Below are 21,234 nucleotides of genomic sequence, written 5' to 3'. Positions count from 1 at the left end.
AAAGCCATTAGAAATGCTACGAGAGAAATATCTTTTTCACTTATTATCTGTCTCATTAAGCGCTGTGTGAATGTAGTGACAGTTTCAGCAAATACAAAAAAAGCTGATTTTTTGTTATGAAAGTTAGGAACTGTGACTTTAACGTTAGGTTTTAATAATGTAGGATGTTCTCAAAAACAACCGACTGTTTTAATAACGACAAGATGATTAGGTAATGTGCAATAATTAGAATTATGTAATAATTGTTTTCAAAATCACACCCCCAAAAGACATTAGGCTTTTATAGTAAGTGAAAAGGAAATGAAGAATCATAAACAGTAATGGGACCACTTGCATGGTTTACAGAGTTAGACATCATGGGAAGAAGTCGTTTGACATCCCAATAAGCAGCAGCAGCAAATGAAAAGCACTGTGTTAATTAAACTGCTTGCGCGTCTCTGGGTTCTGTCCTAAATTTAACAATTCTTTATGAAGGCATCATTGTCAGAGCTGAGTAATCCGGCCAGGAGGTAACGATTTGTGTGAGGAGAAATGGCTCGCTTCATTACATCATCAGCATAAATATATCTCCAGATGGTCCATATTGTCCCTTTGTAAGGGAGACTGGGAGCGTTGCCTCTGAGCTCTGCGTAATTTATTGTTGTAGACAGTGCAAAAAGGCAGACTGCAACAGAGACAATGAACTGATAATGGTCGTGTCAGAAAACAATTATCTCATACAAATCACAGTAAGAAGGAGGCAGAACCTGAAACCATCCAATAAATCTTAGAAGCATATTTTCAATGTGACCATGAAGATGTTCAAAGCTGTGCGACCCTTTTGACCGTGTCCACTGAATCAAGGTTGCCAGACAAAAAAACAATAAAACCAGTCTGAATTCCATCCTGGGTCTGGTTTCTGACCTCCCTTACATTTTTATTATTCTCTAATATTGGTTTTTGTAGAGAATGTTTGGTGTAAATGTAGCAGAAGAGCCCACATCAGGTCATCTCTTCAGACTGTTGATAGTCTGAATTTAATCCCTGTTTACTCTGAACGGAGCCAGACAGTCCTCCCCAGACAAACATCAGTATCTGTCAAGCTTCAGGGTTCATTCTTGACCTTGGATATTATAGTTTCACAAAAATTCTTGGTTCAAAATCCACTTGGCAGATTTCCTCCACCGCTTTTAGCCTCATCTCAAAGCCATCATCATGCATTGTCATTTAACCATGGGCATAGTAGTAAGGGGAATAGTGAAATGAAGTACCCGACCCAACACGTTTGTCAAGTGGTCCATTTTATTGTATGTTATAAGTATCATACACTATCATATTATTTTAAGAGGCTGTGGCTCATTTTTTAACCTAGGTGGTGGCATCTTGTAAAACTACACACCCTAAGGCATCCACTGGTACCAACCATGACAGCATAGCTTGTCAGGAAGGGGGCTACATAATGCTCTAAAGTTGGACTAAGGCCCAATCCAAATACCCCTCCTTGTCTACTACCCCTTAGCCCTCGAAATGAAGCAACGAGGGGTAGAGGTTGAAATCTTTCCCTAGGAATTGGGACACCACTCACTACGTCACCGTGTCAGTTACGTTCATGCATACGTAACTATTTTAAACAGGAAGCCGCGAGCCATCTACATTTCCAACCGGCATCTACAATGGAGTCTCCGGTTGAGCTCATCCTACCTATCGCGTTTGCTGTATTCATCGTGCTTCATTTGAAGAAAGACAGACGACAGGGGACTTCTGCTAGCTAGCTAGCTAGCTAACCAGCTAACATTACGAGGCAGCATTCGTAATGTGAAAAATCCGACAATTTTGCAGAACAGGACAGATGACAGACGCCAGATAGTGCGAGTTAGCTAGCTAACAAGCAACCTGACGACGCTAACGTTAGCTATGTATGAACTTTTTTCCCCGGCTGTTGCTCGGTGGTAGCCAGGGCGACGTCTACCCCTCGCTGGCGAGTCAGCATCTGAAATCTCTTGCTTCGAAGAGCTAGTTTCATACCCACTACCCCTCGTTATGCCCCCTTACCCCTACACACAAAAAGGAATTAGGACACCCCTACCCCTCGCAGGAACGCACAAATCTAGGGGTAGGGCCAAGGGGTAGGGCTAATGGGGTAGGGCTAGGGGGGGTATTGGGACTGGCCCTAAATTTTGGCGAGGGGTCCCTTGAAGTTCTGTGGGTACCAAGGACCCCCCTTAACTTCAGAAGGCTCGTTTCCAGTAAATGTTTTGTTCCTTACAATCTCCTTCAATTTAAAGCTGTATATTTGCCTTTTTAAGGAAAAGAACAACCAGCCTATTTGAAGAACAATAAATCACCTCACATGTATAAATACATAATACATTAAAACAATATTGTTGTGGAACTCCAAATGTTAACTGTACAAGTATTCGTCGATTTATAAAAAAAAAAAAAATAGTAATATTAACTGCTGAATAATAAAACAAAGTATTTCAGTGTGCAGTTCCTTCCTCCTCATATTGATCTGGTCACTCCTCTGAAAACTTTCTGTGGGGTCCACTGCAGCAGCATCAAAACTGTTTAATATTTCAGGCTGAGTTATTATTTAAAGGGGAAAATAGTTATTATTTAATGATATACTATGCAGAAATTGTTGGCTATTGTTTGTTTTGTATGTACCATAGACTGTATCAAATTATAGACATAGCGACTGAAACATCACCAGTTGGTTTGCAGACTCCCATTTTGAAGAATAAAGATCAGCAGCTATCACCATCTTCGGATTTAGTGCCAAAGTGATTGAATTTGGATGAGAAGAGGGAATGTGGATCTGACTAAGAAGCCGAGGACACTATCCACAGACAGCTTGTCACTCAAAGCAGCCAGGCCCTTTTATACATTACGTTAAGCTTTAATAAAATCTAAACAGGTGATTCATTCATCCATTTTCTGTAAATGCTTATCCTGTTGGGTGTCGCGGAGGGGGGGGGGGCTGGAGCTCTTGTTCCACTCACCTGTGTGTAGTTCAACCCTTGTGTATTTAAACCCCAGTGTTCCCTCCATTCAGTTGCCAGATTGTCATTGTCATCCTCGTGTGTTCATGCTCTCCAGCCTTTTTCCCTGGGTTTGATTCCCTGGATTTTGACTGCTTGGATTTATGGACTTTTCTGCCTTCATGTGTTTGACCCCTGACCTCCTAAGTACAGATTTGGATTTGATAAACAGTTTTTTTCATAACTGTGTGTGCTATTGGCTGGGGGCTACCACCCATAAACATCCTGACCACAGCAAAATAATAAGAAAATACAGGCAGAGGGGAAAGTCTCTGCAGATAAATACATTGCTACACACTTCTAGTGGGTCATAAGTAATGACTTCCTCCATTTGGGTTGTGATTTTAAGTTTGTATTTAGTATTTATACATTTCTAAATAATATTGTTCGCTGGTGTTAGCATGTGCTGTGATGTTGCAGGCCACAGTACCTCAAACCCTTTGGAGCAGTTGTCTGCCTCATGAGTAAAGTGCTTGACTGACCTCCAGAGTCTAAAGGACGTCCAGCTTCAAAGTGCTGTCTGGGTTACTCTGCATTAAAGAAGCCTGCAGACCTCACTGCCCACTCTGTGGGTTGCCCTCACTGCCTTCACCTCACTGCCATTAGGCAGACGATATTGTGCCATTAAGTACTAACAAGCCCTTTCAGAAGAAGGTTCCTCCCCAGTGCTGTTTGGATATTCGGCATAAAAACTGCATGTTAAATGGCATTTTTATTTCAGGCTCTAATCTGTGAATTCTTCGTAGCATTTGAATGCTCATGAGGTTTATTTTATTTCATGCATCATGTTGTCGGTGAGGGGTAATACTTGGATGCTCAGAATGCTTTTGCTATGGGACAACATCTGCATTTTATGTTGAATTTCATGCTTTGAAGTGTCTTGTAGGTTTATTATTAACATTATTATTATGTATTTTGATTCGCTCTCCACTTCAAAATTCCAATGTGGCTCACAACGTTTGACAAATACACAGAGCCATCCTGACAGTCTCATCTTACCGTCCATAAAATCGAGAAGGAATCAGCACCAAAGTGTTTTCCCACTGAGCTAATGTTTTCTACCGAGGCTCATTCTGTGGAGACTACCCCATCTAGTTTGGCAGTACACTCTCTTCTTTGGTCGTAATTTAAGACAGCATTAAAAGGAAGATTGAACATGACTTCGCACATTCAGTATTAGTCTCATTCTCTCAGTGGACAGTTGTGCACCATCTGTAAAATCACTGGAGGCCACTCAGGTCACCCACCATACTTATGGATGGAGGCCATGTGGGATTGTCAGGTGAAGTGCTGAGTAGACTGAACAATCCGTCTTATAGTTGCTGAGATACTTCACAAAAACCCCCACAAATCATCAAAATCATGTGGGCGCAGGAGAAATAGATTAGATGATTGGAAGACTATCAGAGTCATTTGGCTTTATCATCCGATAGGACTGGATATCTGTTCCCAATACCTTCAGGGTATCAACCAAAATAACATAGTACCCTTTGTTTCTAAATGTCTCCAGTCAAATGTTACCTGCATTTGATCCTTTTTACACCAGGGGTCTGATCTGTCCCAAACTTTCTGTTGCTGCCATCTCCACAGCCACTCTCCTCCCGTTTAACTGTCAGTTAAACGTCTGCCTAGTTAGCACAAGCTAACAGCAGCAGCAGCAGCTAACATTTGACACAGAGCCAATAAACTCACGCGGACACCACTACAGCTCAACTCTGTTGTTAAACCCATTTATTACTGTTTAGGTAACGTTAGCTGTGTGATGCTAACAGTTAGCCCCGTCACTGTGTTCTTAAAACCACAGAGCTCACACTCCTGCAGCAGCAGCTACAACACATGCAGTCTCTGGTGGTGAAGTCGAGAGCAATGCATTTGAAGGAATTGCCCAGATGTCATCCACACACCACACGCCATCCCATTCAAATCACTGGTATCGAATCAAGTACTTCTGTGGTATCGGGATCACTTTGAGGTAGTGGTACTGGTAATGCCATTTTTTTAAAACTATACCCAGCCCTTTCAATCGGGGGTCCATGAATGTCCAGACAAGAGTTAATGACAATCCATCCAATACTAAGAAATTAGAAATACTAGATATATCAGTCAAAGTATTGGACTGACAGTGCAACAGTCTCATCTACGGATCCATGGCTAAAAGCATGGCCAAAAATGTAATCCAATACTGTATGTGTCTTCTTTCCCATCTATCTATTTTAAATCATGATTGATAGTGAGTGGCTAATGTCTGATTTATAACAGAATAATTTAATAAAGAGAGCAAAATCAGCAAAGCAAAGTATCAGTCTAATTGTAATACACAGTGATCACTTAACATTAACGGCATGCATCAGCTCTCTACAACTGTATTGCCATGAATTTGTATGAATCATAAGAATCAATCAGTGTGATTGAGATCGACTCTGCATCCTAGTGACAGATTTAAGTGATCAATGTTGGCTCACATGGCTGCCATGAGCTAGAGAGCCCCTTGTATTCGATATTAATCTCTGCTTAGCTGCAGTGAAATTCAATAAACAGAGGCAGCTGCCTCCAGCAAATGAGTGGCAGTGATAGGACAAAAGAGATGTAAATACATCAAAAAATTTGGTGTTTTGGAGGATGATAACATAAACTTTAAGCATCCGTACACAGTCACGCTCTACTTCCTGTCTCATTCTGCCTGAAAAATTAGTCCCTCATTTAATTTCCATTCCTTACTTTCAGACCAGGCTTTCAAACTCCAAGTTAGGGTTTGCACCAAGATAAACAGATCCCAGTGGACCAGCAAAATATGACAAGTGACTGTTCTTGTACTCGAGTGAAATATCAGGTTCCTGCCTGGGCTCCACATAAAATAACATTTTGATGTGCAATTAAGAAAAGATAGAAGAGCGTATTGGGTTCCCTGTGATGAGGCGGAGGAAAATTAAAACACCGGAGGGAAATTTCTCTTGAGAGGTGAATGCAGGCCCTTATCTTGTTGGCTGAGGAGGGACGTTTATGTGCTTCATTTCAGAGGATATTAGAGGTAAAGTAAGGTCTAAATAATGGAAACATGAGCACAATTTTTACCTAAATGGAAAACTGAATACTACTTGCTGCTGTTTCCAAACACACAGTGCAGCATTTCTGTTGTTTGGACCCAACAACAGGACTCAGTCAAAGACTTCCAAAAAGGTCAACAACATTTTATGTTACGAGTTGGTGAACTGAGGGTTTGAGGCGCTGAACCAGAGTTTACAGTGGAGCAGGGCAGGCTAAGTGAACTGGGAGGTCAGCTGGAAACAGACTGGTGAGTTGCTGGACAAAGCAGGTGGAGATCACAGGAAGACAATGGACCTGAGGCTCAGACACAGAGCTACTCAAAGTATGGGAAAATGGAAGGATTATGTTGACTTACACTTGAGACTAGCCGTGGTGTTTGTACCACACTGGTAAACTAAATGATCTAGCGAGGACTGGAGTGTAGAGCCAGTGGATATATATGCGCAAGCTCAATGAGTGAATGGGTCACAGGTGCACAGGCCGTTTTCAACCTGTTGTAATCGCAACTCGTCGGGTACCACCACTTTGTCATTAGCCCTTTTTAAACAGGAATTGTGCAAATTTGCAGGAAAGTCCAATCAGTCTTCTTCCAGCATTGGCAGTATAAAAACAAAATCGGGGAGTGCAGCAAAATGCCGCCTACCTACTTTTGTTTATACAGAATGCGCCTTTTTTCGGGGCAATGGGGGGCGTGAGCAAGTAACAAAACGTCTAGCTCAGCGTGTGACGTAAACAGTGACGTGGGAGGGAAGCCGCGGCTGGTCAGTCCTTCGGCGATTCTCTCATAAGTCGGCCCGTTCTTCACCGTCTCCGTCATCTGATGGTTAATGGCCTCTTGGTTTGCGAGGGCAAGGAGGGCGTGCAATTCCTTGTCTCCAGTTGCTCATCTTTACAGTCTCTGTCAGGTTTGCGTTTCCCTCTTGCTACTAGCTGCTCGCTAATTCCTGCTATCAGCTGTTTCCTGTTTATCCACCGCCAGTGGCTCACACGTGCGGCGTCATCAACAGCTGCTCCCACAAGTCATCAACAGCCCCTCCCGTGGTGGAAGGCCACCTCGTTCTGTTTAAACTAAAAAGGTTCCGCCAATATGTCTACCCTACGAGGTGCAAAATTGGGCACCTCGGATCAACTCACCAATCCGGCTCTGTGTGTCTAAACGCTCGCAGCTTGCCGGCAAAACTGCCCAACAGTCACCAAAAATCTGGCAGTGTAAAAGGAGCTATTGACTAAACGTCAAAATATGATGCGCTAGATAGCCTCCTGCATCGGTTTTGGACGTTCATGGACAGTGTGTCAATTGACACTTGTTACATGCATTGAGTTTTTTCAAAATAAACTTTGTTGTTAGATTTATTTCCTTAGGATTAGGCAACAAAAGTCCCTGATTAGATGTAGAAAAAACATCGTGGTTTGGCTTCAAAGAAGTACGAAAGTAATGTCACGTCACATGACTGTACGACATGTGAGATACATCATTACTGTAGCATTCTACATTCTACGTATACTAGCTCTATTGACTTGTTTTCACATGTGACACAAACAGTGGGCTCCTGAGTGAAAGTCCAGAGTCTGTCTGACCCATCCACCTCCCCTCCCGCCCATCCTTTTTGGACTTTCTCACTTTTTAAAGTACGAGTTACTGGCTGCGTCAGAAATAGCTGTCGCCTAGTGTGAATCATACTGTCATGAAGAGTGTCTTGGTGAGTTGGTGTCTGACACCAACATCCACTGAAAAAGCGGCAGTATTTGATGAGCTCAGCTGTTGCCAGAAATATTTGTCAGAAATAGCCGCCACCGGATGCATAAAATATGCTGCGAAAGGTGCCTGTCTGTGTCAGTATCTGATGCATAGATCCCCAATAAAGTGGCAGTATTTGTTGAGTTGGGAGTGAGAACAAGCTGTTGATTGGCAGCAGGAGGGGAACTGAGTGCCAAGCCCAGACACACACACACACACACACACACACACACAGAACAAACAGGGGACCAGCAGAAAATTAGGAAGGTTCCTACTTTAGTGAAACGACCCAGGAGTATTTCAGTGGCCGCCATGAGCTGCTTGAATTCTCTAGAAGCTAAGGACAGGTGCTTCTGTGCTTTCTTTCTTATCTTGTTTAGCAAAGGATACACTAGACCAAAGGAGATAATGCTGTCCCACAATTCCTTGCTGCTGCAACATTTGAAGTGACACACCATTCGACTCTTCTTTGGGGAATCTACTACTTTGTCACATTAAACATCCACAGCCTGTATCAACCATAAGAACTTCAAAGCACGGTTATGTCAGTATTAAAGGTTTTTCTGAGTTGTGTGGTGTTTTAGATGTAATTATATGCATAGGCTTATAATCATACTCATTTTAATGAGGCAAAAGCGTCTTCTGAGGATAACTGCAATGCATCAGCAGGCACTTGGTAATCAGCTTCATCAGTGTCTGATTTAGAAATTTCTGTTTGTGATCTGTATCATGATTATCTTAACTATTACTTAATATTAAGAACTCTGAAAATAATAAGCCAACATCGACTCACACAGGACTCAAACCCCAGTCTCCTTTGTGAAAGTCCTGTGTTTGACCCAATCATCCACCACATTTGACCCCATGAACTGTGTTGTTCTTTATACCATGGTACCTTATTTTCTGGTACTAAACCTACCAGTTTAATCTCAGAGAATATCCGAAATTTCGTAGTACTAGCCTTGACCATGACCTCTTTGCCGTAACCCTAACTATCTCTGAACTCCAAACTCGACACATCAACGTGACGAAGTCATGGGTGAAATTGCAAAATAGCTGCAGTGCGACTATTTTCAGTCAGGCACAAATAGACTCTCAGATGAGAAAAACTAAAACTGAAAAACATGTCAGATAGTGAAAATATTTACTTTTTAATTTATTATTTTATTTATATTTCATTGTATTCATCTTCTTCTTCTTCAGTGGTAAGCAACCCGAGCTTTATGTACATTTCTGCCACCTAACCATGGATGCATTGCTTGCAGCAAATATATAACTGCAATGCACTGCGGCTGAAATACACTTGTTGACCTGCTCCCTCAACACTCTGAGGGTTGATTTCACCAAGTTCACTTCAGTTTTTCAGACAAATGGAACGACTTTTAAGACGGCAGCGGGGATTCCAGTCAACAAGGGCATGTTGAGGAAACGCAGCCCAGGAATGAGGAAGAGGCACTGCTAAACATGAGAGCATCACGTCTGTGAAGGTCACCTTTTCCAACACCTGCAGACTGAATATTTTTTCAAATGACATTGAACACAATTCCATGACAGAGCATTCTCGAAACCCATCGGCTGTATTCGGCGTCTGACTTCTTGGCATTCCGGTTTGATTTGGGCGGAGGAGGCGAATTTCCGTTTCTGACTTCCATTCATATATATAAGTAAATATGCTGAACCATTGCGATGGATTCAGAGTTTGCAGTGACACCAATTATGTTCTGCCTCGTTAGTTCACCGCACGGACCGTTTAACCTGGCAACAACTGCAGCCGGCTCAAACGTGATTGGTCAATATCACGCAGACTACAAACAGCCTACAACCGGAAACCAGGGCTTTTCTGCTCTTCTTCCGGAGGCAAGATCTCCAGGGTTTGCCTACAGACTCTACATTCACTGAATGTAGAGTCTGTATATAGAGACTAATGACAGAGTGACTTTTAGAGCACATTCATTCTCATTCCATTCATTCTGAATCAGTGTGTTTGTGACAGCCTACAGGAAAACATTGTTTTGAATTCAATACCAGGTTAAGGACACAAACACGCTTTGTAAATATGCTCTGTTTTGTCCATCTTGATGGACATTTCAATTGAGAGGCAGGCTGTTATATAAACTGCATGCAGGGGCTCAAATATTTCTCTCAAACTATTTCCTTACATAACAATTTTCCTGTGTTAACACACTGTTCTGAGTGAGATGAGAAGATCGATATACCTCTCTCACATCGGTCATGTCTGTTATTATGGAGCTACAGCCAGGAGACTGTTACCTTGGCTTTGTTATCTTTGTGACAAAGGTAACAGATTCTGCCTAGCAGTACTAATTAATATGCCCATAGACTGAGGAACATGTGCTGTATTAATTAACTGATCTATATTAACGCTGCAAACTATAAATATCCAAGGTCAGTTTCATTTAAATTCACTCATTAGCAGATGTGTGTGACATGAGATGCTGAATTTGAATTATATAACAAGCTTTTTAATGACACATTTTACTCCACCAGCTCTGCTTTCTGCTATGATGTTGCCATGGGTTGAAAAACAATGCTAACTACTATAAAGATGTGCATCTGTTCTGTTTTTCAAAACTGAAGTATTGCTTACTGATTGTGGTGAAGAAAACAAACAGAATTGTTGTCCTCATCATATGGCAAAAACACCTTTATGACCCAGAGCGAGAGACAAAACTATTCAGCCTAGTCCACAGAAGAAAATGTTGGCATTGTAAGTTTCTGTAAACAACAGGTACGTTACATTTGTACATTTCATAGGTATCATATCAATATTTCTAAATTAAATTCTAATTAAATTTCCAGAATAGTGCCACCAAAACTTTTTAAAGACCAAACCTGAGGCCTGGACTATGAAGTAGAATTTGGAGTTAGCAAGGTAACTTCAGGGTTAATTCTGGGCTTTCAGTACTACGAAGCTGGTTCTCTTTTTGCCTTGTGCTTATGCTGAACAGCTAACCTGCCCCGGAGCAGGTTAACTTCAGAGTATCTGATCACAGACTGTCAATACTTTCCTACATTTCATGCCCGTCTTCTAACTCACTGCCAGCCAGGCAGCATCTCTTATGGTAGTTAATTTTTTTATAGGCAGTATCATATAATGTTGACTGGTTGGAAACAGCAATAATTAATATCACATACACACATACTCCTTTGCTGTTGGTTGAGGCTGTGAATTTGCTTTGCCACTGAAAACGAATGTTTTATTTGCCCCTTTGCTCACATTGAATAGAAGTGAAGGGGAGGCGAATATTGGCCGATGTTAGTTTTGCTCTTGTGTGACCATACCCTAATGCAGTAAGAGCAGCAATGCCACTACAGCAAATGCCATTGGACATTTAAGCAGAAAACTAAAAACTATAGTTAAAAACCTGACAAAGGAAACAGAACTTAACTATTAGCTTTTTAAAGCTGGGGAATCGTACAGCAGCTCTGCAGCTCTTCTCTGCTCTCTGCTATGTTCAAGTTTTTGAGAATGTATTTAATATTTTCCTTTCACCCTCCTGCAATCCATCTGTGGGTTCCTGTGTGTTTGGCAGAGTGTACGCCTTTCTGAATAATGTGCCCTTCAAATAGCATGACAATACTGTGCCGTTGACCTTAGACCAGGTTTTGTTGGTCAGTAGCACATTCACTTTCCGCTTCCTTAAAACACCAATGTGCCTGACCACAACTCATTTAAAGACCTACACACCTACGGGTGCACATATGGACACAAGGGTACTTACACAACGTGGGTACCCGCTGTGCTGGGTGTAAGGTAGGTTTTTTTTGTTTCACTACCCATCCCTGGGGGAAAAGCTATCACATCACCTTAATGCTTTACTCATTTACTGTCTGAAGCTGAGTATTTTTCAATCAGCAGAAAGAAAGAAAATATACCATGAGCCAATGCATACCTCCTTTATTTCATTTTCTGTATGTCATGCCATTACAACACAACCATGATAGTCAGAGCTAACATTTTTATCCTCCACTGTGTTAGTCTATCACACCCTGTCGTGCACGGAAAACTGTGATATGGTACAGTATAATTTAGTTGAACAGCTCTTTACATCAGCATGGTTGATTCAGTGTTTTTCTAAGTTGCAAAATAAACCTAAATCGGCAAATCCACTAAATAGTGAGTATCCTAAACTAAGAGAGGCTTATGCGTTTAGAACAAAGACCAGAGGTGGAGACAGAAGATGTAAATAAAAAAATAAAATGGTGAGAGAAGTATTCAGGCACTTAGAAATACTCTCAGGTCCTTGGCTACACTGTGCTTCATTACATTGTACATGCACTTTATAGTCTATCCTGATGCTGTCATGAGGAGTATGAGGTCGCCTCTACAAGACAAGGCTAAGGGATTCAGCACATTCAAGAACAACTAATTAAAGGGATTTCAAGTATTTTCACACAACATCAACGTTCCTATTTACATGTGATCTAGTGTACCTACGTATTCTCGTTGCATATCCCCTAAGACGTCATTTTAACAACCATAATTGTACAAATTCTATGACAAACAATTGAAACATGAACTGAGAGGAAATTTCACAATATATCAGCAACACCCAGTATCCAACATTTCATTGTGCAGGAGTTCTTTAGGTCATTATTTAAAGTAGTCAGTATGTATGAAATGAGCTTTTTTTTTCAGTGAAAATCTAATTTCCTGTACCTTCACATATCAATCTTGTCTTTCAAGTGGCTTTCATTGGATTTCTCTGGTCGTATGTTCCAGCTGCTGTGATGGAAGGCAGGCCATTTGAGAAAATGACAGCGTCAATTTTCTCTTCACCCGCTGCCGGGAACATTAGTGTACACAGTGTTATTAAAGGGGAATGATGCATGCACTGGCAGCTTGGATTGAATAGGGATGTTTGTGTTGATTTGTCATGACTGAGATGATCGTATAGTCTGCAGTCTCTGACTTAAAGAAATCTGTCCTTGAAAGTGAAATCAAGTGAAGGCAAATGGTTACAGTAAACGGTAAACTGCATTAATTCTGAAGGACTGGAGTAACCACACAACACCAACGAGAAGAAGTTCACCGAAACTGACATTTAGTTTTGTGCTTACTTCTGATCAGAACAGATACACAAAGACCGACTCTGACGGACAACAGCTGACTAAAGACAACAGGAACAAACATAGACTTCACAAACTGAAGGAAGAAATGTACAGTACAACACAGCAACAGTCTGTCCACAGATGTTAAACCATTCCCAAATACCTTGGATTCCAAAACATCAAATAAGACACTCTCAGTTTATGAGCTTTTTCAAGGGTGTTTGGACACATTTCTTGGTCTTCATCTGCAGAGTTTGCTCAGTTGTCACAGAGAGAGTTAGGATTTTCAGAAACTTCAGCTACCTGATAATTAGGAAGGATACGTGGGGGCAATTCCTCCAAACAATCTCAAACAATGGGCCATTGTAGAAACAGAGACTTACAATCCAGGTCATGCATTTTGGGCTAAATCCATATGTTCAAGAGTGAGGAACAGATACCGTTACTGGACTCTATTGAACGCCTTCTCTGCATCCAATGAGATTGCTGCCATAGGACAGTTCTTGCTCAGAGAGAACAATGTAATATTGAGAAGGCGTCTGACATTGTCTGCAAAGCTTCTCGAATTAATATAACCCACTTTATCAAGATTATACTTGTTATAATTTCATCAGTTCGATCAGTCTACACATGCTATCTACTGCACGTCTGGCCTTTCTAGAAGAGGGATCCCTCCTCAGTTGCTCTTCCTGAGGTTTCTACAGTTTTTCCCCATTAAAGTTTTTCTGGGGGAGTTTTTCCTTATCCGCTGTGAGGGTCCAAGGACAAAGAGATGTCGTATGCTGTAAAGCCCTCTGAGGCTAATTGTGATTTGTGATATTGGGCTTTATAAATAAAATTGAAATTGATTAGCCAAGACCTTTGAAAAGATCTTTAGGTCTTATCCGAGATGGGATATGGGTCTATGACTTTTACAGTCAGAAGCCAGTTTATCCTTTTTGAGAATATGATAAATTAGAGCCTCATTCAGAGTGGGTAGTAAGGTTCCCTTCTCCTTTGCTTTCTTGGACATACTTAGTAACACTCAGTGATTTCGTTGATGTAAGTCTTTTTAAAACTTGTCTATAAGGTGCCATGCCATTGTTGGGACGGCTCATAATTCCAAAGCCTCAATAGGTTGAAAAATGCCCCATTGTAGCAAACAGCCATTTGTCTGACACTGCAAGGTTTCTGGTGTTGGATGTGAATATGAAGTGGTCCCCATTGATTTAGCAATGTCCATCCTGGTATTATGTTTGGATTCTTACAATCCATGAAGTATCACCATCTGCTGATCGATGTTCTGCTTCAAGTTAGGTCCCATGATGACAGCTAAGCCAACTCCATGTCAACTGAGCACCATTCATCTGCAGATGACGACTAGAGATCAAAATCCTCGGAAAAAGCTAGTAATTGGACCGTGAGTTAAGATTATTTTATGGAAACCATCACTCCCAAGGTCAAGAATGAAACTGTCTCCCTCATTGTAAATTCAATTTTGGGACCAATTTATAAAATGTTGTTGAATACCTATTGTTTCACATCACTTAACATTCAGGGTCCTTATCAGTGACAGTCTTTACGAAGCACTGTAGTTCTTACCATAGTTGTCAAAACCAATGGATATATTGGAAACCATTTTCTTTCAACTAACTGTACCAAGTTTGTCAATGTTTTAAGGCATAAATATACTAGAAATAAAATTTAAATGCACATGCCCATACAAGCAGAATGGCACATTTATGTTGAATAGCTTGTATGTGATGGACGGGTTTCTGTAGAGAGCAAAGGATACACTGTTTTCCAACATCTCAAAAAAACAAAGCTGCAATGGCCAAGAAGGCTCAGTCTGGAAGAACCTCTGGAATGGGGCATGCCTTGTTGGCCCGCTACAACACATCTGGACTCAAACTGCAGACTCAAGAGGAGACCTATGCTGAACTGGGACATCGCTGTTGTCCCCTATTTTTTTGTCATGTCTTTCATGGAGCAGGAAGGGAGAAGGGAGAAGGGGGAATCTAAAACGCTGTACCGACAGTAAACTGATTAATTGCTACACATAGCACCATAAACTGCAGTCATATGACATGTACCGTTCTGGTTCCAACACAAGGACACATTTTCAAATTCAAGATTTCTGCATTGTCTGAGCGTATTTTGTGGAATTTAAGTACTTCAAAATAAGATTCAACACAGGCATAGATTTAAAACATGCAACCCTGTACCAACTCTTTTTGTAAGATTAGGTCTGTTTTAGGTCTATATCTTAAATAATCACATATTCTTCACTTTATAAATGTAGCGTTAATTTTGATAACATTTAAGAGATTAGTAAAAAAGTATGTCATTGCAAGGCAGATAAATGAATCTAGTACAAATAAACATTTATCTTGATATGCTGCAAAACTGATTTTTACATATAACCACTGAAACATTTCTGGCTTGCAAATGTCCAATTTTACTTGATTGTTAATTGATGTTTTGCATGCCAGGACAACCTTCAAAAAGTTTAAGGGTTAATTGTTATTGAACTGATAATGATAATGGCTTCAATGAATGTGTGGAATCCATAACTTTTGTTTAAACACCCATCTCCGCTTGCCTTTTTCAGTGTTATTGTTACTTCCCTCATCCTCTGAGCCTGATCAGGGAACGTAACAATAGTGACAGAGTTGTTAAAAGTGATGACTCTGTCTGGCAGGTTGTTGTTGTCACCATTGCTCAGTTTCCTTAATACACCAATAAGAAACCTAGTTATAATAGTGTATTATTATCTTACGATGACATGTTATTCTTGTTTATACTACATACCAAATGATTAAATTTCAACAGGAATCTTGTTTGTTATGACAATATATCACTTTTTCAAGAAGCTTTCTGGTTATTACCAACACATTCTCACTCTGACTTCATCACATATCGATGTTTGGTCATGGACTTCCACGTCTAGAAAGTACGTGCAAGGTACCCTGGGTGCGTTGGTTGTTGACGTTCTGGGACGCTGTGACTTTCAAAATAAACTTACATTTTCACAGTAAATTTAAACTTTACATACAGTCTCTTTCAAAATAAATGCACGGTACAACACCCCGAATTGACTTTTTCTTTTTTCTTTCAACAACAACCACGCGTGGTTAGGTTTACGAAAAAGAACAGGATTTGGTTTTAGAATCTTACGGGACACAAACACCACTCTCTCGGGTGAAAGTCGGTCACCACCCCTCCACCTGCCCTAGTCGGGCTTTTGCTGCCTTAACTTTTATCCCTGTCCCGCCGCGTTTCCCACTGACGCAGCCGGGCGCCATTAAACTATAACAGCAACTGGCAGCGTATCATGCCGATGTTAAAGGACGCCTTTTTTCGTTGGTTTCTATCACTGCATGTCACTGCCCAAGTGCCGCATTTGGATGACTTCGGAGTGAGGCCCTCAAAATACACTTCTGTTTGCACAGGAAATTAACCATTTACATAGTCTGTTTCAAAATAAAAGCACAGTATGACTTCACGAATTGATGTTTTTTTTGTTTGTTTTTTCCTTTAACAACTAACGGATGTGGGTGGGTTTTGGAAAAAAACAACAGGTTTTGGCCTTAGAATCTTACAGAACACAAACACCGCTCTCCCTGGTGAAAGTCGGTGTTTCCTCGCCCTGCTTGCCCCGCTGCGTATCTCCCCCTGCCACCATTTAACTATACCGGCGACCAACCACAAATCATGTCGCCGTTTAAGGAAGGCTTTTTCGGCGGTGTCTGATGCCTGAAGTCACTGCCCAAGCATCAGATTTGAATGACTTCGAAATGACACCAGGTTGTTATTACACATAAGAGTGTAGATACGGTTTCATATTATCGTTATCATAGTATCAGCAATGACCATTTAAACTCAATTTTATTTGTCTTTACTACAAAAAGCTTTGTCTTCTACTGCATTATCTTTGATTTGCGATCAGTTCTAGCATCCTTAAATGAGAATTGTCTTTAAATAAAACCGGATGCATTTTATGATTTACCCAAAAAATGCAAAAGGAGCTGGCGGTGGCTTTCATCAACCCTGAATCTGCACACAGCCCTAACAACCTCCACCAAGAAAGCAGAACAGCTTGCATGTTGCCTGAGGGGCAAAAAGTGGTGTAAAAAAGTCTGTAATTCACTCACTATTGCTTGTAAAGCTTATTTGCTGTGAGTGCATAGTAATAACTGGAGGTGACTCAGATGAGCATATTAACATTCTGATCAACTCAGAGCTCCATCTGGGTTTTGGTTGGGCAGAAACAATGTGGTTTGGTATTACTGTTTTTTAACCTTATGACCAGGATGTCATGGTTTGTCATGTAGCTGTACGCTATTTTAATATGTGGTAATGAACTGGTGTAGGCTAGTGTCTTCTTTTTAAGGATCCGATTGTGTCATTTCTCATAACATAATATAGACATTGTTTTAATGAGTGAAGTCTGTATTCTGTTATCACAAAAAAGCTCTCTCGTTTCAATTAAATACTGAAATCATGTACAGATAACAGTTCATTGATATGTCAAGATAAAGTGACAAATGTTTTTGTTAAAACTGAATAATTTGGTAAGTAGTAATAACAAGAAACTAAGCCATTTTGTCAGTATAATGAGTGCAGATTTCTTTGTGATGATGGCAGCAATAGGCTGATATAATTTTGGAACAAAACCTCACCATCAGTAAGTTCTCCTCACAAACCCTCTGCTAATGCCATGCCATTTCAGTTTAAAACTCTTATTCTCAAGCCTAAACACAAACCATAATTGGGATTAGCATTATGATTAACAAACTTCTGTATTCAGAAACATAATCCACAATGTTGTTATTGAAAAATAATTGCATGAACTATTTGCACCCTATTTTACATTATCCTGTTTATGGAAACTTGCTACAACTGAAAGATAAGTATTGTTTCTTGAAATTTTGGGACAGTAAGTTCTTTAAATGGAAACTTTGTATTGGCACTTTCTTTGTAATGAACATTCATACTCCAACAAGCAGAAGCTGTAGACTTGTAAGAACTCAAATCAGCAGCGCTCCAACTGTAAGAATTAATTCACAATGCCAGTGAGAATATTGCATCAAGGAGGTGTGGCTATCTGAAATCAATTCACACCCTCTGACCAATCAGGGATGAATGGATGCCCATACCTGCCTGAAATGTAAGGAATGACAAAAATACAAGGTAAAGTCATTATTCTAAGATACTAAGTCATATGGGCTATTTAGTAGGATCAACTACACCCTGAAAAATACAAAGGAACATCTACAGTTAAAAAAATGAAAATAAAAAATACAGGGACCGGTTGCACAAAACACCTTAAGATTTCTCCTTAAGTATGACAGGCTTAATTTCTCCTTAGCTTAGCTTAGCTTAGGGACTTACCTAAATATGCTGCACAGAATCCCTTAAAAGATTTCCTTATTTAAGGAAAAACATTAACTTTACATTTGCTGCATTACAACATAAACTTCTTTGTTTGCTTGCATTCATGCTTGTGATACCTAAGGTCTTTAACACAGTGGTTTAACTAAGGGTGCATTCGGAAAACGCTGGAGTGCACTCTGGCACGAACTGGACCTTTCATAAATTTGGAGCACTGTTGAAGTTAGCGTTTGGTTATCCAGAGCACTGCACTCTTGCGCACTCTGGGCACATTGACCGGGGAGACAGAGCAGCAGAGCGCCAAGCAGAGTGACCGTGTGATTAACTTAACTGTTCGTTAATTCACGTAGAAATAGGACGCTCTGTTTCCTCGAACAACAGCGCTCTCATTTTAGTGAAGAGCATCAGATTGGAGATAAGGAGAAAACCTTTAATACTTCAGTGAACATTTTAAGGAAATCTTTAAGACTTCAGGGTGTTTTGTGCAACTGATTTTAGCTTAAATTAACCTTAACTCAGACTTTAAGGAAAATCTTAACTTAACTGAAACCAGCGCCTGGCCATTTTGTTGATAGTTGAGCACATAATGTGTTGTTTCTACCTCAATATCTGCCTCAGTAACAAGACAAATCAGAACCCTGCTTCTAAACTTTTAACTTGACTTATAATAGTGACGTAGCAGGAAAAGCTAAAAAGCTCGGTCAAACTTTAATCTACTTTCTCTTAATTTTGACTTCAAAAGTAAAGTTTTCAAAATGATTTAATAGATGATACTTCTGAGTTATGATCTTATAACTCTTCTGATTTAGTAACTCAACATTTTCACCCAAGTCCAAATTTTAAGTTCATATTTCATAATTTTGAGTGAGTATTTTTAATGTTAATCATTCCAGACCTTTCATTCATGTCTTTTCTTGGTAGAAATGGGCTTCCATACAATCCAGTATTCTCTGTAGCTGCGACATGGTTCACTCAGTGTTTCAGTGACTGCCTACTACCTCTATTATATTTGCCTTCATTTTGATTTGTCTATACAAAACAGGCTACCACAGCTCAAGGCAATCAGGGAAATGAGACTACCTCACATCTGAATACCCCATGTCCAAGGTTTTAATGGTCTAAAATATTACACAACATGCAGATCAAATAATTTCAATGAGCCGGCCTTGGCTTCAGAAATGCTAACATTTCTGTGCAGAACTGTCAATATAAATATTTTAATTTGTATTTAATTTTAAGGGGTATAAAAGATGCAGTTGGTTTAGCAGGTGTTTGCAAAACTCAATGAGTATTTTATGGTGGGCTTTTAGATACCAAAATGAAGGCTCTGGCAAATGAAGTTTAGGGTGTCAGGTCTTACAAATATATTTCTTTTTATCAGATATTCCAAATTTCATCTACAAAAAGCCATTATCATATCAATATTTTAACCTGAGTTTCAAATTTTCAAAGCTCCGTATGCATTTTTTTTTGTTTTTGTAGAAAAGATAATGTTGGTGTTAGACTATTAGACTCTGTGGCCTCCCTTCACGTGTCATCTCATCTCGGATCAGTCATGAACAAACCCTGGTACGGACATACAACAGAATTTCCAAAATACAAAGATTTCTCAGCAGATCTGATGCTCACATCACCTAAAAGTTTCAAATAGTAAACACTATAAATGGGGGTCCTGTTACAATAAACATTTTGGTGTTCATTAGATTTGTGTGGGACACAGTCGCTTTGACACTGCTGTCAGACAACAGTGCTGATGTCATCAGCCTCGTCAGGTTTCTTGGGCTTACTGGGGAGAGACTTGAGATACTCCAGGTGGCGTCGGGCGTCCTCCTGGTTCTGACGGACATAATACACCACATATGAAATGACCATGGCGAACCAACCGAACATGGTCACCAGCATAGCGTAGTCTGTGGTCCTTTTGGCCAGGTTACAGAGGTCAGTGTCCACCGCCAAGAAAGGTCGGCCCTCCTGATCACGAAGCTCCGAGCTCCTGCAGAGGACCCGGGCGGCGGCCTCGTGGTTGTGGGCCATTCCACCGATGGCCTGCTGGAGGGCGCAGTCACAATGCCAGGGGTTATCGTCCACAATGACGCGGGCCTTGAGCCGAGCAAAGGCATCCTTGTGTACGCTAGTGATGCGGTTGTGGGAGAGGTCCAGCACCTGTAATGTCGCCTCTATGCCACTGAACGCACCTTCCCCTAAAGTTTCCACCGCGTTGTATGAAAGGTTGAGCTCCCTCAGAAGTCTGAGTCCGTGGAAGGCTTGATCGGGCACAGCGCCAATCTGGTTGTGGTCTAGCCTCAGCAGGACAGTGTCGACCGGGAGGCTGGGGGGGATCTCTTTGAGGCGGGACTGACTGCATGTAACGTTGAGACCGTGGAGGTGAGGGTCGCGGTGGCAGATACAGCCCTTTGGACACATGCTGGCCGAGGGGAAGCACAGGGCCATGAGGACAAGGCTCTGAAGGAGCAGGCACATGGGGATGGAGCGCGACAGCCACAAGTCCAGCAAAGTCATACTGACCGGCTGTCAGCAGCATCCCGCCTGGGGCCACTACTCTGCCACTGGTCCCTTACACACATCGCATTGTGGCGACTGGTCCTCACTGTCTGCCCACTGAAGATACTGGAGTGTGAACAGATGTTACCATGCTGCGATGAGGCCTGAAAGGAGATCAAACAGAAAGACAGGGTCAATAAATATGGTTAAGTGACACCCTTCACCATTTCATCTTGTGTAGTATTTTATTACTTATGTTTGTCAGTATCACCATCACGGGCCCTTCAAATTTGAATGTGATTGTTGACAATGTGACAGGGGCCCATATTTTGAAGTAAGCATGTAAGTTTTTTGCCCCCGATCCTGAACCAAGTATCTGCTGATACCAAGTCCAATCCAAAAGATGAGTAGCTTCTTTGCAAGGTATAATATGTACATTATATTCTCTATTCACCAAGATCCTTCTGCGTATGCGATATAGAC

General features: G+C 40.9%; 1 protein-coding gene across 2 annotated transcripts in view; it reads right to left on the bottom strand.

Annotated features, from left to right (window-relative positions):
- Positions 1 to 11,721: 11,721 nt before the first annotated feature.
- lrrc3b (leucine rich repeat containing 3B) overlaps positions 11,722 to 21,234 on the bottom strand; it is a 33,077-nt gene continuing 23,564 nt past the window's right edge. For both annotated transcript variants that reach the window (XM_050035364.1, XM_050035363.1), the window contains exon 2: positions 11,722 to 20,915. In XM_050035364.1, coding sequence (XP_049891321.1) covers positions 19,987 to 20,769 — 783 coding nt within the window. In that variant the 5' untranslated portion in view covers positions 20,770 to 20,915 and the 3' untranslated portion in view covers positions 11,722 to 19,986. The remainder of the gene's footprint in view (positions 20,916 to 21,234) is intronic.

The sequence above is a fragment of the Epinephelus moara genome, chromosome 22 (genome assembly GCF_006386435.1).
Source record: "Epinephelus moara isolate mb chromosome 22, YSFRI_EMoa_1.0, whole genome shotgun sequence".
NCBI lineage: Eukaryota > Metazoa > Chordata > Actinopteri > Perciformes > Serranidae > Epinephelus > Epinephelus moara.
This window is presented reverse-complemented; position numbering and strand designations above follow the sequence as displayed.